This window comes from Bufo bufo, chromosome 3 (assembly GCF_905171765.1).
Source record: "Bufo bufo chromosome 3, aBufBuf1.1, whole genome shotgun sequence".
Classification (NCBI taxonomy): Eukaryota; Metazoa; Chordata; class Amphibia; order Anura; family Bufonidae; genus Bufo; species Bufo bufo.
Genome location: NC_053391.1, coordinates 133636382 through 133652602, shown reverse-complemented (window position 1 = coordinate 133652602; position 16221 = coordinate 133636382). Strand labels below are relative to the sequence as shown.

The 16221-nt window shown below is 41.3% G+C and overlaps 1 protein-coding gene across 1 annotated transcript in view; it reads left to right on the top strand.

The window, feature by feature from the left end:
• Positions 1–16221, top strand: part of LOC120993269 (septin-4-like) — a 61121-nt gene that overhangs the window by 24974 nt on the left and 19926 nt on the right. Inside the window, exons 5-7 of the mRNA XM_040421818.1 lie at positions 8534–8668; positions 10063–10180; positions 15049–15150. Coding sequence (XP_040277752.1) covers positions 8534–8668; positions 10063–10180; positions 15049–15150 — 355 coding nt within the window. The remainder of the gene's footprint in view (positions 1–8533; positions 8669–10062; positions 10181–15048; positions 15151–16221) is intronic.

The following is a 16221-nucleotide window of genomic DNA, read 5'->3' as shown; positions in this document are numbered from 1 at the left end:
ACTCTCTTCTCCCCCCCTCCCTTGTCACTCTCTTCTCCCCCCTCCTCCCTTGTCACTCTCTTCTCCCCCCCTCCCTCCCTTGTCACTCTCATTCCCCCCCCCCCCCCCTTGTCACTCTCATTCTCCCCCCCCCCACCCCCGGTGGCGCCGGCCCTGGATGCATCATGCATTTTATACACTAATCTAACTATACAGTTGCAAGAAAAAGTATGTGAACCCTTTGGAATTATATGGATTTCTGCACAAATTGGTCATAAAATGTGATCTGATCTTCATCTAAGTCACAACAATAGGCAATCACAGTCTGCTTAAACTAATAACACACAAAGAATTAAATGTTACCATGTTTTTATTGAACACACAATGTAAACATTCACAGTGCGGGTGGAAAAAGTATGTGAACCCTTGGATTTAATAACTGGTTTAACCTCCTTTAGCAGCAATAACTTCAACCAAACGTTTCCTGTAGTTGCAGATCAGACGTGCACAACGGTCAGGTGTAACTCTTGACCATTCCTCTTTACAGAACTGTTTCAGTTCAGCAATATTCTTGGGATGTCTGGTGTAAATCGCTTTCTTGAGGTTATGCCACAGCATCTCAATCGGGTTGAGATCAGGACTCTGACTGGGCCACTCCAGAAGGTGTATTTTCTTCTGTTTAAGCCATTCTGTTGTTGATTTACTTCTATGCTTTGGGTCGTTGTCATGTTGCAACACCCATCATCTGTTGAGCTTCACCTAGTCGACAGGTGGCCTTAAGTTATCCTGAAAAATGTCTTGATAAACTTGGGAATTCATTTTTCCTTCGATGATAGCGATCTATCCAGGCCCTGACGCAGCAAAGCAGCCCCAAACCATGATGCCCCCACCACCATACTTCACAGTTGGGATGAGGTTTTGATGTTGGTGTGCTGTGCCTCTTTTTCTCCACACATAGTGTTGTGTGTTTTTTCCAAACAACTCAACTTTGGTTTCATCTGTCCACAGAATATGTTGCCAGTACTGCTGTGGAACATCCAGGTGCTCCAGTGCAAACTGTAAATTTGCAGCAATGTTTTTTTTGGACAGCAGTGGCTTCCTCTGTGGTATCCTCCAATGAAATCCATTCTTGTTTAGTGTTTTACGTATCGTAGATTCGCTAACAGGGATGTTAGCATATGCCAGAGACTTTTGTAAGTCTTTAGCTAACACTCTAGGATTCTTCTTCACCTCATTGAGCAGCCTGCGCTGTGCTCTTGCAGTCATCTTTACAGGATGGCCACTCCTAGGGAGAGTAGTAGCAGTGCTGAACTTTCTCCATTTATAGACAATTTGTCTTACAGTGGACTGATGAATAGCAAGACTTTTGGAGATACTTTTATAACTCTTTCCAGCTTTATGCAAGTCAACAATTCTTAATCGTAGGTCTTCTGAGAGCTCTTTTGTGCGAGGCATCATTCACATCAGGCAATTCTTCTTGCGAAAAGCAAACCCAGAACTGGTGTGTGTTTTTTATAGGACAGGGCCGCTGTAACCAACACCTCCAATCTCATCTCATTGATTGGACTCCAGTTGGCTGACACCTCACTCCAATTAGCTCTTGGAGATGTAATTAGTCTAGGGGTTCACATACTTTTTCCACCTGCACTGTGAATGCTTACATGGTGTGTTCAATAAAAACATGGTAACATTTAATTCTTTGTGTGTTATTAGTTTAAGCAGACTGTGATTGTCTATTGTTGTGACTTAGATGAAGATCAGATCACATTTTATGACCAATTTGTTCAGAAATCCATATCATTCCAAAGGGTTCACATACTTTTTCTTGCAACTGTAGCTGCGGAGGCACAGTTTCTCATTCTGCCTCTCATCTCTCTGCATTTGCTGGCTAGAAACAAACTGTTAGTTGTCTATAGAAACTCATGACAGCACAGCTTTCATTTGTGCCCACAGCAATCAATCACAGCACAGCTTTTATCTTACTACACTGCTTCTTACAATACTGTAGATCTACGTTTACTAACCTGTGGATCTCCAGCTGTTTCAAAACTACTACTATTATCATGCCCCAACAGCCTGCAGCCATCAGGGCATGATGGGAATTGTAGTCCTTCAGCAGCTGGAGAACGACAGGTTGGGGAACATAGGTCTACAGCAGGGTTTCTCAACCGCAGGTTGGGCATCCCTGCTCTACAGTATTGTATGAAATCCTATTGTAAAATGAAAGCTATGCTGTGATTGGTTGCTTTGGGAATAAATGAAAGCTGTGATTGGTTGCTGTGAGCTGCAATTTGTCTTGTAGCACTCACTTGCAGGGAGATAAGAGGCAGAGTGAGAAGTAGGGCCTTAGCAGTTACAGTTACATTATTGTAAACATTTTAATGCACGCTGCATCAAAAACACATAACTTTATTAGAAATTTCCAGAACCCTGTCAGCTGGACTTGACAACCCCCCAGTATTTTAAGTTGTATCATAAAGAGTATATGTACCAAGTTTGGTTGAGATCTATCAAGGCACGTAGGATCCTATGAAGGACAAACACATTGTATGTATATATGTATATATAAAAAAAGAAAAAAGATGGCAGCACCGTCACAGAAAAAAAGGAAATAAAGGGTGCAAAAAAGCCCAATATGGATACAAGCCAATCCAATGATGCAGACGTAGAAAAAGGGCAGCACTCCAATAGATAAAATATCAAAAAACTTTATTTACCCATAAGGCTGTAGCGACGTTTCGGCTCTAACACAGGAGCCTTCCTCAAGGCTTGAGAAAGGCTCCTGTATTAGAGCCGAAACGTCGCTACAGCCTTATGGGTAAATAAAGTTTTTTGATATTTTATCTATTGGAGTGCTGCCCTTTTTCTACGTCTATATGTATATATATATATATATATATATATATATATATATATATATATATAAAATCATCATCATCATAAAATGAGTTATTGCTTAGGGGTTATCCAGGAATTTGATATTTATGGCTTGTCCTCAGGATAGGTCATTAATGTCAGATTGGTGGGGGTCTGACTCCTGGTAATGCCCTTATGGAGCTAGCTAAGCTGCACTGTAAAGCAGGACAAACAATGTGTCTCTACATAAGTGCATGAAGCTGACACAGGGACACTTACTGTACCTGAGTGCACAGAGCAGGACATGGTGGAAATGAGGGGTTCACTTCACACCCAAAACACATATATTACTGACAGCACAGTCACTAAAGTTTATCTGCTGGGTGCTAGGCAAGCCAATCAGCAGCAGGCTCTGCAAGCACTGCTAATGCTGATTGGCCAGCCCAGCGCCCAGTGGGGAGACAACATAGAGTGCTAGTGGGGACTCCAGCGGGTCTTATCTTATTTAGGGATCTTTTTGGTTCACCATAATCTGCCAGAAACTCAAAGGCAAATGCTTTGGCGAACACCCCACAGTCATAGGTGTTTCTCTGCTGATCCACGTTGAGAAATTTTAGATGTTTCAGGGGCTCATTGACCACTACACTGTAGATGTTATTAATCTGCTCGCAGAACAGAAAGAGGCAAATTGCTGGTCTTGATGCTGTCGGCCACTCGGATGCCGCCATTTTGGAAGCAGGTGGTCAGCCAGTGCACCCCGTCCTCGTCGTAGTGGATTTGTACTGCCTTCTTTAGCACACTGTACCCTGGAAAGAAAATAGCAGCAGTAGGTTGTAGGCCATCAAATTCCTCAAACTGATTCTGCAGGAGATCCTAGGCTTTGTTAATATTGTCATTGTCCAGCATGCCTTCATGGCCGCTGCTCTTCAGCATGGATAAGTGTTTTGGAGACAAGTTGTTCTGTGCTCTCCGGGTATAGGCCGTCTCCACTTGTGGAGTTTCCAGCTCCGGGCTTCCTACATCTTTCGTAGATGGAGCGGACGTATTTTCTGCCGCAGCTCTTTTGGCTGGAACAAATATCCCGGGCTGACTGTCATTGGAGGTTGGTGCTTTTCTTTGAAGACTAGCTTTAGAAGCTTCACGAGATGCCTTCAAAAGATCTTCAGCAGACTCAGCCATTTTCTTGTCCAATGTTTTAAGGGTCTCAGAATTTAAAGAGATATCATCCTTCACTGCTGTGTCTTGTTTTTGAGGGGTCTTTCTATTACATCATCGCTTACGGCTCTTTGGTGTTTTTTTTAGCAGGTGGTGCTTTGTGGACAAGGAATGGCTCCACAGCATCAGCGTCCCGGGGTCTTTTTTGTGGGGCTTCCACACTTTCTGTTTTTTCTCCCAGGGACATGCCTTGTGGTATCAGGGGCCCCTCATGTGCAACTTTTTTTTTTTTTTATTAAATATTTATTTTTCTTTTTAAAAAAACACAATATAAATAAACAGTGCATTATAGTAAACAAGACAGTCTAGACAGGATAGCCATTGCTCATGTGCAACTAAAATTGGTTGGTGTCTTCTCAGTTGTGTCATTGCGCATGATGTGGTTTTTATGTCTTAACGCAACTGACCTGAAGAAGCTCCTGGCCTGTGTCATGATGGTTGATTTCTTGGCCAGGAGAGTTCTCCATTTTTGATTCAGTTTCCTGAATCAGGTCAGAAGGAATGAGCCAATCGACATGCAGGATGAGAGAGAGTTGACCAGCAGCCGCCGATCAACATAGCGCTGACGCCTATTAATCCTCATGATGGCGCACAATCTTCTTTCTGAAGTTGTGTGCATCCAACATGGAGTTACACCTTTACAAATTCATCATATAACAATACCGGGGTTCTCTCTATACAGAAAAGACAGAGAAGGCAAGGGGGAGGGGTGGCCCTGTATGTGAAAGATAGCATAAAATCTAATTTGATACAAGTTAGCGAGAACAATTTAGAGTCAGTTTGAGTTACCTTGCAGCTTGATAATCATAAGGTAACTCGTGTAGGTGTGATATATAGACCACCTAGCCAAGTCAAAGAATTAGATGATCCACTTGTTGAGGAAATAGCTAAAATGACATTGAAGGGGGAAGTTATCATTATGGGAGACTTCAATCTTCCTGATGTAAACTGGAAAACCAAAATAGCTAGTTCTGCCAGGAGTACAGATATTCTAAATTCCCTACTGGGATTATCTCTACAGCAAGTAGTTGACTAGCCAACCCGGAAGGAGGCCATTATAGATTTAGTATTCACAAATGGAAATTTGGTATCTGATATTACTGTAGGGGAAAGCTTGGGATCTAGTGATCACCAGTCAGTGTGGTTTACTATAAGTACAGTGACTGAGTCGCACCACACAAAAACAAAAGTTTTGGATTTTAGAAAAACTGACTTTTCTAAAATTAGATTAGTGGTATACGAGTCCCTATCAGATTGGAACAGTTTCATTGGAGTCCAGGAGAAATGGGACTACTTAAAAGTGGCACTATTGAAGGCAACAGAAAATTGCATTAGGCTTGTCAGTAAAAGCAAAAAAAGGAAGAGACCACTGTGGTACTCAGCAGAAGTGGTCAAAATCATTAAAAACAAAAAGATAGCATTTAGGAATTATAAAAAAAAAAAAAAAAAACGAGGATTACAGGCAAATTTATAAGATTAGGCAGAGAGAGGCCAAACAAGTTATAAGAGCTTCTAAAGCACAGGCAGAAGAGAAATTAGCTCAGTCAGGGGAAAAAAGGCGATAAGGCCTTCTTCAGATACATAAATGAAAAAAGGAAACTAAAACAAGGAATTAAAAAATGAAAAACAAAAGAAGGAAGGTATATGGAAGAAGATAAAGAACTAGCTGACTGCCTCAATGAATACTTCTGTTCAGTTTTTACAAATTTGCAGTGTATTTGCAGTGGTAGCTGCAGATACAGTGAAGGAATTTAAGCATGCATGGGATAGGCATAAGGCCATCCTTCATATAAGATAGGGCCAGGGGCTATTCATAGTATTCAGTATATTGGGCAGACTAGATGGGCCAAATGGTTCTTATCTGCCGACACATTCTATGTTATGTTTCTATCACAGCTGTAGGCCCAGTTCTAGAACATTTTATGCAAATGTGGTGACATCACAATACTCTGCCAAGATGAAGGCCAGATTATTTTAGCCACTTAATGGTCAGAGCATCTAATCTGTTAATTAACTAAGATATATTGATAGTATTTGTTTAATGGATGCAGATGTTCCGTTTTCGAGGATACATTGATTTTTTACCTTTTACAGTACATTTTCACATTTTTAGTTTGATTTGGTTGCTGATTATTTTTTATTTAATCTGTATAGTTTCAAAACTTAGGGGTCAGATCTTTATATTATATGAAACACTCTAATCCTTTAAATAAAATTATAGAATTTGAGATGCAGATGCTGCAGAACCTCTTTTCTGAAAAGTAAGGAAGAGATTCCTGTCCACCGTTGATTGCTTGGATAAGGCCTCGTCCTTCTCATAAGAAGGTCTGCAGTATATGAGATGTGTATTTTTGTGTTGTGCCTCCACTGGTGATTACGAAGGGGTTGTCCAAATTGTAGAGTCCATTTAATTTCAGCCACCCATTGACACCCGAGTAATATGCAAGCGGTATGCAGCCACAATACAGTCTATGGGGCCCTACTATACCCAAGCAACTTCCCCAAACCTCTCCTCCTGCCACAAGTCCTGCACTGTTCAGGAGGAGGAGTCAAGAGTTTACTAATCAATGGTGGATGAAAGCAGCTCCCCAGGCCTTTCCCCCTTATTAATGCCACTCCCCTCCATCTACATGCAGCAGCTTCCTGATAACATAACATAACACCCCCTGCACATAACATAGTAGACTTACTGCACTACATACATATATTCAATGTACAGCACCTCCACCAGCCTATGTTCATATAAACACTATATTAAAGAAACTCCCTAGTTTATTATTATAGACACGATCAGAGCTGAGATGACTTCTAGTTATAAAGGAAAGCTGGCCAGTATCCTCTTTTCCCCAGGACCTACCTTCTCAAAGTTGCTGTAGGGACCCCCATATTTAATCATCTGGCAGCATCTTGCTGCTGTATGAGCAGGTAATATTTCAATGTATCCCAACGGTGGGCCCCCAAAATAAATTTTACTGGTGGGCCCTAGGCACCCCAGTCCGACACTGCTTGGCTCTCCCGTCAATCAGCTGTCTGAAGAGGCCCTTGCAGTCATCACAGCTCCAGTGAGTGCTGTGGCTCCTCACTGCTTACCAAACACCACATTGTACGGCAGCTGTGCTTGGTATTGCAGCTCAGGCCCATCCATTCAATTGGGACTGAGCAGCACATAGGTCAGGTGACCAACGTAAGGTGGCATCACTGGCCTAGTAAGAGGTCTAAGCTTTCACAGAGTGCTGCGGCTTTGTCAGATATCTGATTGGTGGGGGTCCCGGGCATCGGACCTCCACCAATCTGATATTGACGGCCTATACTGTGGATGGGCCATCAATATCGAATTCCTGGATAACACCTAAAATCAAGTTATGTTAAAGTTTTTTTTTTTGGGGGGGGGGGTGATTTTTGGTGATTTTTCCATGTCACTATTAGTGTTGAGCGCGAATATTTGAATCATGAATTTTAATTGCGAATATCTCCACTTCGAGAATTCGCGAATATTTAGAATATAGTGCTATATATTCGTATTCGCGAATAGTGTTGATCGTGAATATTATAATCGCAAATTTATCGTGAATATCGGCACTTAGTAACATCCCTAGCAACCAATAGGAAAGCCTACTCCTTAGTGTTGATTCTGAATATACTACATTGTCGATTTTCGCATTCAAGTAAATAATGACTGGAGATCACGAATTCTCGAATTTGCAAATTTATGGCGAATATTTGGCCAAAATATTGCAAATTTGACTATTGCCTATGCCGCTCATCGCTAGTCACTATCTCTATTTGAAACATATCCTAAAAATCATGTAGTTTCACATTGGCCACTGGGCCTAAAGCATGTCACGACTTCCAGTCTTTGAAAGCAGCCATGCGGGCCATAGACGCGACAGACTGGAGCTGACCTCATTGACTTCTATGGAAGAGTCTTCTAGGCATGCTCTGCAACCTTCATAGAGATCAGGAGGCAGTAGATAAACTGGATATCACCTATTAAGAATGGTAGACCCAGTGCTTTCTATATGGTGAGGTGTTACATGATGAGGTGTTATCTGTCATTGTAATTCTGCTTGTGATGATAATGAGATAGCTGCTGAAAAGTTATCTGTACAGAACAGGAAGTCTTGACATATTCTCATGCTGTGTGGCCAGTGCAGAAACTGCATAATTTTGGGATAAATTTTATTGGTATGACATGGAAAAAAATCACTAAATTTCTAAAGTGACACTGAACATAAGAAACATCACCAAAAACTCAAAAAAATATATATTTTTAACATAAACAATTTTCTCCTGACACTTCTGATTGACCAGAGGGGGGCACTTTATGAGTTTATGGTACAGTATGTTATTAAACAGGATAAAACCTGTAATGTGACTTTTGAACAAATATAAGGATGTAATGATCCTCACAAAGGCAATGGACACCATAAAGCTGACATATGGCTCCATCTTTACTTGTTTTTAAATCTTATGTGCCCAACAGCTGGAAGCCAGTGGCTGATTACATTGACCAACAATTTGAGCAATATTTCAGAGATGAGAGTGGCTTAAACCGAAAGAATCTCCAGGACACGCGTGTACATTGTTGTCTGTATTTCCTGTCACCTCTAGGACATGGGTATGTGATACTGCAATAAATATTTATTGAGATAATGACATCGATTATATAAAAATGACCTTAACATTGTACATATTACATACCTTTATGAGACTCCAGATACCATTTTTATTCTTAGAACATTCTCTTTATTCTGCATCTGTGTTGCAGTGCCTCACAGGGCTACTGCAAATGATTAATTTGCCACTTAATGTGTTAATGTTAATGCACTTTTTCTATGTAATGTTTGTAATTCAAGATCTGAAATGGGAACTCAGTTTAGTTTTTGTGCCCTACTCAGAAGGAGGAAGTCTGAAGCTACTTCCTCTGAGGGAGGACCTAAGTACGTAGTGTGGCTCAAGTTTCCAGACAGTGTGAGACCTGCCGTAAGGAACCCTTATCTTTGCATATCAAAAAAATACCAACATCCTCTAAGAAAGAAAGAAGCACAGAATATACAGATTGTTGAGGGCCAATTTAAAGGACTGGTACAAAGGTCTGCGCCCACCACACTTTTACCACGGGGTAGCTACCTGTTGGAGGATCTACACCCCTTATGTATTGTGAATGTGCACCCCTTTGATCAACTTGGAAAGTAGTTTGGATCCGATAGACATAGAGATCCAGAGTAAGCCGGGTATCCCATGTTCAGCTTTGAAAATATTGTGTTGTGCATGTACTCTGGAGAGTCTGGACTGAAGGCTGCCAGTATCTGTTTATGAACTGCCCAAGCTACCTCAGTAAAGAATACTACCATAGTCTGGTTACCCCGACACTAACCTGGTTATTGCCTTGCACCTCTGCCATTATCTGGTCCGGCACTTGACCTCCTGAGTTGCACCCATCAATATACAGTATATCCTACCTGTAAATTTGCAGGTAAAATCTGGGCCACCTTGATCCTTGAAAAGTGGCCGGGATCCGAAATGCTCAGAAAAGGTGCTATACCCAGCAAATGTCCATATGTTGGATAACAGAATGGAAATCAGTGTAGATGAAATGGCATCATGGGCTTCTGTGTGTAATAGTAGGTAAAGGGAAATGCCGGAAAAACATAGCCTGTGCCTTCCCTGCATTTTTCTATGTACAGATCACTTCTAATGCTGAATAAACAGGAGCCATTTGATCACGATAAAGTGCAACTGTATTTGAAACTAAAATAAATAAGTCAATAAAAGTAAATCAATAAAAATAAAACACATTTTAAAAATAACTAAAACAGCCCAACCCAATTTAAAAAAGGTAAAACAAAAAAAGCATCATCCCCATCCATAACACCATTTACACTGAAAGAAGGTTTTCTTCTTAGGTTGTATTGGAATCCTGATCATTTAGGTCTCTATTTTTCATACATTTCAAGTTTTTTATATTATAGAATTAATTCTGTATATTACAGGGTTGTTGTTTTTTTGCAGAATGCGACCTCTGGACATAGAATTCCTACGAGCACTTCATGATAGAGTGAATATTGTCCCAATTCTGGGAAAGGCTGACAGTCTGACACCAAAAGAGCTCATTCAAAAAAAGCAAAGGGTGAGTGAGTAACACTTGAATACTTGGAAGGAGACACGTCAGAGGAGACAGGGAGAGTTAATTACACATTTACTTTATTTTACTTACTGGCTCTTTAGTTATATCTTGTCATAGCTGCTGGTTTACCAATTAGCTTGACAATAGAATAAGAAGCCACATGTAATGGTTCCTTCACTTGGGACAACAGATCAGCAGGTTGTCGGGAAAAAGTGCTGCTGGTGGAGGAGACCACTGCAAAAATGAAGTGATTTCCTCCACTGTATGGCGAGGAGCAATCAGTAATACCATTGTTCTTAACCATGCTGACTTGTTTGCCGGCAGCAGATTGTGTTTACACAGCATGATCTGCTGCGGGCAAACAGCTATTTTTGTGTGTGCACAAATGTTCGGATTACCGATTACACGCTCGTTAATGATTATCTTTAGAATTCACAGTCCGTGTAAAGGACCCTTAAAGGGCTTCTGTCACCCCACTGAAGTCATTTTTTTTTTTTGGGCTAGTTCAATTACTTATACTGCGATATATGAAAATATAATGGTCTTACTTACTTTGCTTCAGCAGTTTCTTATAAAAACAAACTTTTATAATATGTAAATTAGGTCTCTACCAGCAAGTAGGGCGTCTACTTGCTGGGGTGACAGAAGCCCTTTAAGACTTTTTGTTGGGTGACCATTTAGTGGGCACGGTAAAAGGTCACTACTAGTTATACTCTTCAATGTGTATAAAGACGTGTTGTTTATTTACTAAAGTGTATTAAAAATTAGATTATTGTAATTGTTTTTACACTTTATGTATACACTATAAGAATGGGTTCTCATGTAGATTTATGCTGGTGTTTTTCTGTACTTTTGCATGTTTAGCCAGGTCCACATGATAGCTGAAGGTCCATGGGAAACATAAAACGCAGCACACATAAGTTTTTTTGCTCCGGACGTTATTGTTTTTTAGGTGGCATTTTCTTTCTTTCTTGCTTTTTTTCAAAAATGCAGCATGCTGTAGGTCTTGCCTTTTTGAGTTGTTTCCGCATTACATTCTCTATAGGTCTAAAAATACCATGAAGAAAACGCTAATGAGAAAACAAGTGCTACAAAAAACTACTTTCACTCATTTTTTTTTTTTTTTTTTTACTGGTAACTAAAAATGCCTGACAAAATTTGTGTAGGTAAGGACTCTAACATTTTAGAACTCGGACATATCCCCTTCTTCCCCCACTCAGTCCCTCAATGCTGGTAACGTCACTGGGAACCTTGCTGGGCTGAAGCCTCTGCCTAGCAGTAAAAATATAAATGAAAAAGCCCTTGCCCTGCACGATACAGCTCAGGGCAAGGGAGAGCATCAGAGGGGCTCAGTGGGGGAAGCAGGGGATACGTCCGGGTTCAGCTCTGAATCCGGACAACCCCTTTAAGTAACTTTTGTTTTGTATAGATATGTTTGTGAAGAAAACTATTTGAAATTTTAGGCAGTAAAAAATACTTAAATAGATACCAGTGCAGTCTCCCATAGACCAGGTGCTGAGTTTGTGTTCTGAGAAGGATGAGAGACAAGGCTAAAAATAAATGAGATATATGGCAAGATTGATGAGAGTGCCGTTCCCCCAATGAACTGTGTTGCGGAACTGACCCAGGATGTTAGAGCTCAACAGTGTCCCATGTAGGGTCTCCTACTGTCCTGTGTAAGAAAAACTACAGAGGACATAAATGTAGAGAAGAGAGAAGCCGTGGATCTGCCCAGAAGAGCTGGTATCTGCTCGATCTTGTCAGGTGCTGACACTAGCCCTGCCTTTGATTAAAGAGGTTTTCCAGCCTGGAGATATTGATGACCTATCCTCACGATAGATCATCGATATCAGATCAGTGGGGGTCCGACACCCAGAACCTCCACCAATCAGCTGTTTTCAGCAGCTGAATGGGAGCTGAACTAAAATATGCTTGCATGGCTACTACATAGTGGTTGGAGCCTTCTGCTTCTGGTAGAGAGAAGACTTGTAGAGTAGGCACAAGAACACCATGTGGGTCTTGAAAAATGTATGGTTGAAGTACAAAAACTCCCATTTTCTAAATTACATACATTAAACCTGCAGAAAGGTCATCCTTAAATAACACAGAATATGTCACCAAACACACAGGATTTTTCCTGTGCTGTGATATTGATAAAAGATAAGACAAATCGTTGCTAGTCACCTTCTTGCTGTGGCTCACCATGTTCTAGTTCCTGCATTGGTGAGAAGATATCACTAGCGCACGGCAGGGGCCGACTCCACTGACATTTATATCTCATTATCTGAGGTAAAGCTACAGAGTTATAATTCTCTGCATGTGTTTAACAAGAAATACATTTATGGAAAAGTTATCAATTATTCATAAAAAGCCTTTGCTGTACAACAGGGTACAAGAAAAAAAATTCTGAAACTGTATACTAAACGCAAACCAACTATCTGGTAAGAATACGGGTAGCAGAATATTCATATAAATACACTTTTTAGAGTAAAGTGCCATCTCACCTGCCTTCCAGCTGCTAGTAGCATCCCATCCTCTACCTGCAGACTCTTTGTAAATGTAACTTCAGAAACTCCTTTCAATCTAGAAATCTGTCCATAGTAATTTAGTTAAATAGACAGAAAGGAGAGGGTTGGAGGGGGATGCGGCTGCAGTTTCTCCCTCTCAGTACCAATGCGAGGTACAAATACATACTACATACATAGCCCTGCAACCATTCATTTTATGAGAAGATATAGAGTTATACTTGAAGCATTTGGGCTTCACAGCATTTTTATGTAGGTAAACCAGCATTGACCTGATCCCGCATTCTACCATGTATAATGTTATTGCACTTTTTGTGTAAAATAATAGTGCAAATACATCATTATTCATATGAAAACCAAGTGTGTACATACTGTAGGGGTGAGGTGGTCCCATAGCAAACTTTCTGGTGCTGGGTAACACTAACATACCCCTCACCCCTTGGCACAGGATGACTTGTTTGCATTTATCTTCTTTCCATGATGTGTGGATGAATGTACCACCCTTATGCTTATAGCTGGCTGTAAACTTTTGATAGATGCTGGCAAAATGCTTGTTTGGTTGAGATCTATTCCACCTCCTCTATTCCACATGTTTGTTCGGCCGACTGTACATGAATTATGAATGCAGAGAAAGGAGTGGGCTGCCCGCCAGACACCTCTGGTGCCAGCATATCTCCCCTGAGAACATAGGATGGTGCATGTTGAAATCCAAAATCCCTAATCTTCTTTTCCCTAATGCTTGTATTGGGGAAGAGTTGGGCAATCTCTACACACAGTGATGGCTAACCTCCGGCACTCCAGCTGTGGTGAAACTACGACTCCCAACATGCTCCATTACTTTCTGTGGAGTTCTAAGAACAGCCAAGGAAGTGTGCATCTTAGGAGTTGTAGTTTTACCACAGCTGGATTGCTGGAGGTTAGCCATCACAGCATTAGATGGTCAGTCACTTTAGTCAACATTAATATAATGTGCACGGCTAGCTTAGGCTACTTTCACACTAGTGTTTTTACTGGATCCGGCAGGGTTCAGCAAAAACGCTTCCATTACTGATACAACCATCTGCATCCGTTCTGAACGGATCCGGTTGTATTATCTTTAACATACCCAAGACGGATCCATCATGAACTCCATTGAAAGTCAATGGAGGATGGATCCGTCTTCTACAGCATTCACCATGCAGGATAAATTACATGATAATTGTATCGTGCGCGTCGTTGGACGCAGCAATACCAAATATGTAGAGAGACTTTTATTTTTTTAATTTTTTCATTGAAAAGCATTTTTTTCATTCGAAAAAGTAAATTTTTTTATTTAATAAAATTTTATTTCACTTTAATTTTACTATTTATTAGTCCCAGAAGGTGACTTTGACTATTTTATAATCACTTCTATAATACACTGTATAGCTTATGCATTACAATGTATTATACTGTCAGTAGTATACTAACAGGCACTATCAGGCTGTTCCTCTGGCATTCACTGCAGGGGACCATAGACCTAAGGCCTAGTTCACACGATAGTTTTTTTTGCGTGTACGGGCCGTTTTTTTCTGTTCCGTATATGGAACCATTCATTTCAATGGATCCGCATTATAAATGGAATGCATTCTGTTTCCGTATTTCCGTTTTTCCGTTCCATTGAAAGATAGAACATGTCCTATATTTGGCCGCAAATCACATTCCGTGGCTCCATTCAAGTCAATGGGTCCGCAAAAAAAACAGAACACATACGGAAATGCATCCGTATGTCTTCCGTATCCGTTCCGTTTTTGCTGAACCATCTATTGAAAATGTTATGCCCAGCCCAATTTTTTCTATGTAATAACTGTATACTGTACATGGCATACGGAAAAACGGAAATGAAATGGAAACACAACGGAACTCAAAAACAGAACAACGGATCCGTGAAAAACGGACCGCAAAAAACTATAAAAGCCATACGTTTGTGTGAACTAGGCCTAAGGGCCATACTAAGACATTAGCACCCCGCAACCTCATTCGCAGCGGTGCCAATGCCTGATAAAAGAAACCCTCTTCCTCTACGCCACTTAGATGATGCAAGGTTAGACGGCCCAGATCAGCACTCCTGCCAATCCGGGCGATTAGAGCAGGAGACCGAATGCCATTAAAGAGCCGAACTGCTGGTCTTCACTGTATGGGAGACCAGTGCAGCGCTTAGACTAGGCTGTAAAAAGACAGCAGCCCAGCCTAAGTAACCTCAGTAGAAAGGCATATTGTCACAAAGGGGATAAATTAGTCTAAACTTCTTAAATCCAGAGTAGAGATGTTACTGTAGTAATTAAAGACTTTTCTTAACATGTGACCATTCAGCCTATTTCCTCATAGATTCGTGAAGAATTGGATCATTATGGAATTCAAATTTATCAGTTTCCAGATTGTGACTCTGATCAAGATGAAGAGTTTAAAATGCAAGATACGGAACTGAAGGTAAAACAGATAGTCTGACAGTAGTAAAATCTGTATTATCACTGGTATTGCTCTGTAAGGGTAGATTCACTGAGTTTTTGGAAGAGATTTTGAGATTTTCCTTCAGGGTTTTCAGCCAAAGCCAGAAGTTAATCCAGCAGGAAATAAAACTAGTCCTTCTTTTACATTTTCCATTGCTTTCTAAGTCACTTCTGGCTTTGGCTGAAAATCCTGCAGGAAAATATGTCTCCAAACTTCCTCCAAAAAACTGTGTGAACCTGCCCTAAGGGTGCTTTCACATGCGGAAGAACTTCTGCAATTAAAACTCAGTTCCGTACATCTAAGGCCGAATGCACACGGCCGTGTTCCGCGGCCGAGAGCGGTCCCTGGTATGCCGGGCTGTGCGCTTCATGCCGCCGCTGCACTACAGTAATACACTCCTATGATCTATACCAGTGTATTACTGTAGTCAGGCCCGTCGCTAACAGACAGGCAAAACAAGCAATTGCTTGGGGCCCCGAGCTGGTTGGGGCCCCGAGCTGGCCCGGGGCCAAGCAGAGCCGGTGCTTGTTTTGCGGCTGAGTAACTCAGAAGATCCGATGGTATATTCTAACCCCCAGGCGTTCCCATGGTGACGGGGACGCTTGCCTGGGGGTTAGAATATACCATCGGATCTGAGTTTTACGAGCTCAGTGAGATCGTAAAAGCTCAAATCCGATGGTATATTCTAACCCCCAGGCGTTCCCATGGTGACAGGGACACTTGCCTGGGGGTTAGAATATACAGGGCCATGCCGCTCACAGCAGTATATTTATAAACTAATCAGTAACTACTTTAACTTTAATCATTGCTCATTGCTGAGCTCTTTACTTGGATTATAATTTATTTGGATATGGGATATCTTACTTTGTCTTAGCTCCGGTAATAGCAGGCAGTGCGTGGGGCGGCGCTCACTCACTGACATCACGCGCCTGCTCCTCCCACTAGGCGGCGCAGGAGCGTGACGTCAGTGAGTGAGCGCCGCCCCCCGCACTGCCTGCTATTACCGGAGCTAAGACAAAGTAAGATATCCCATATCCAAATAAATTATAA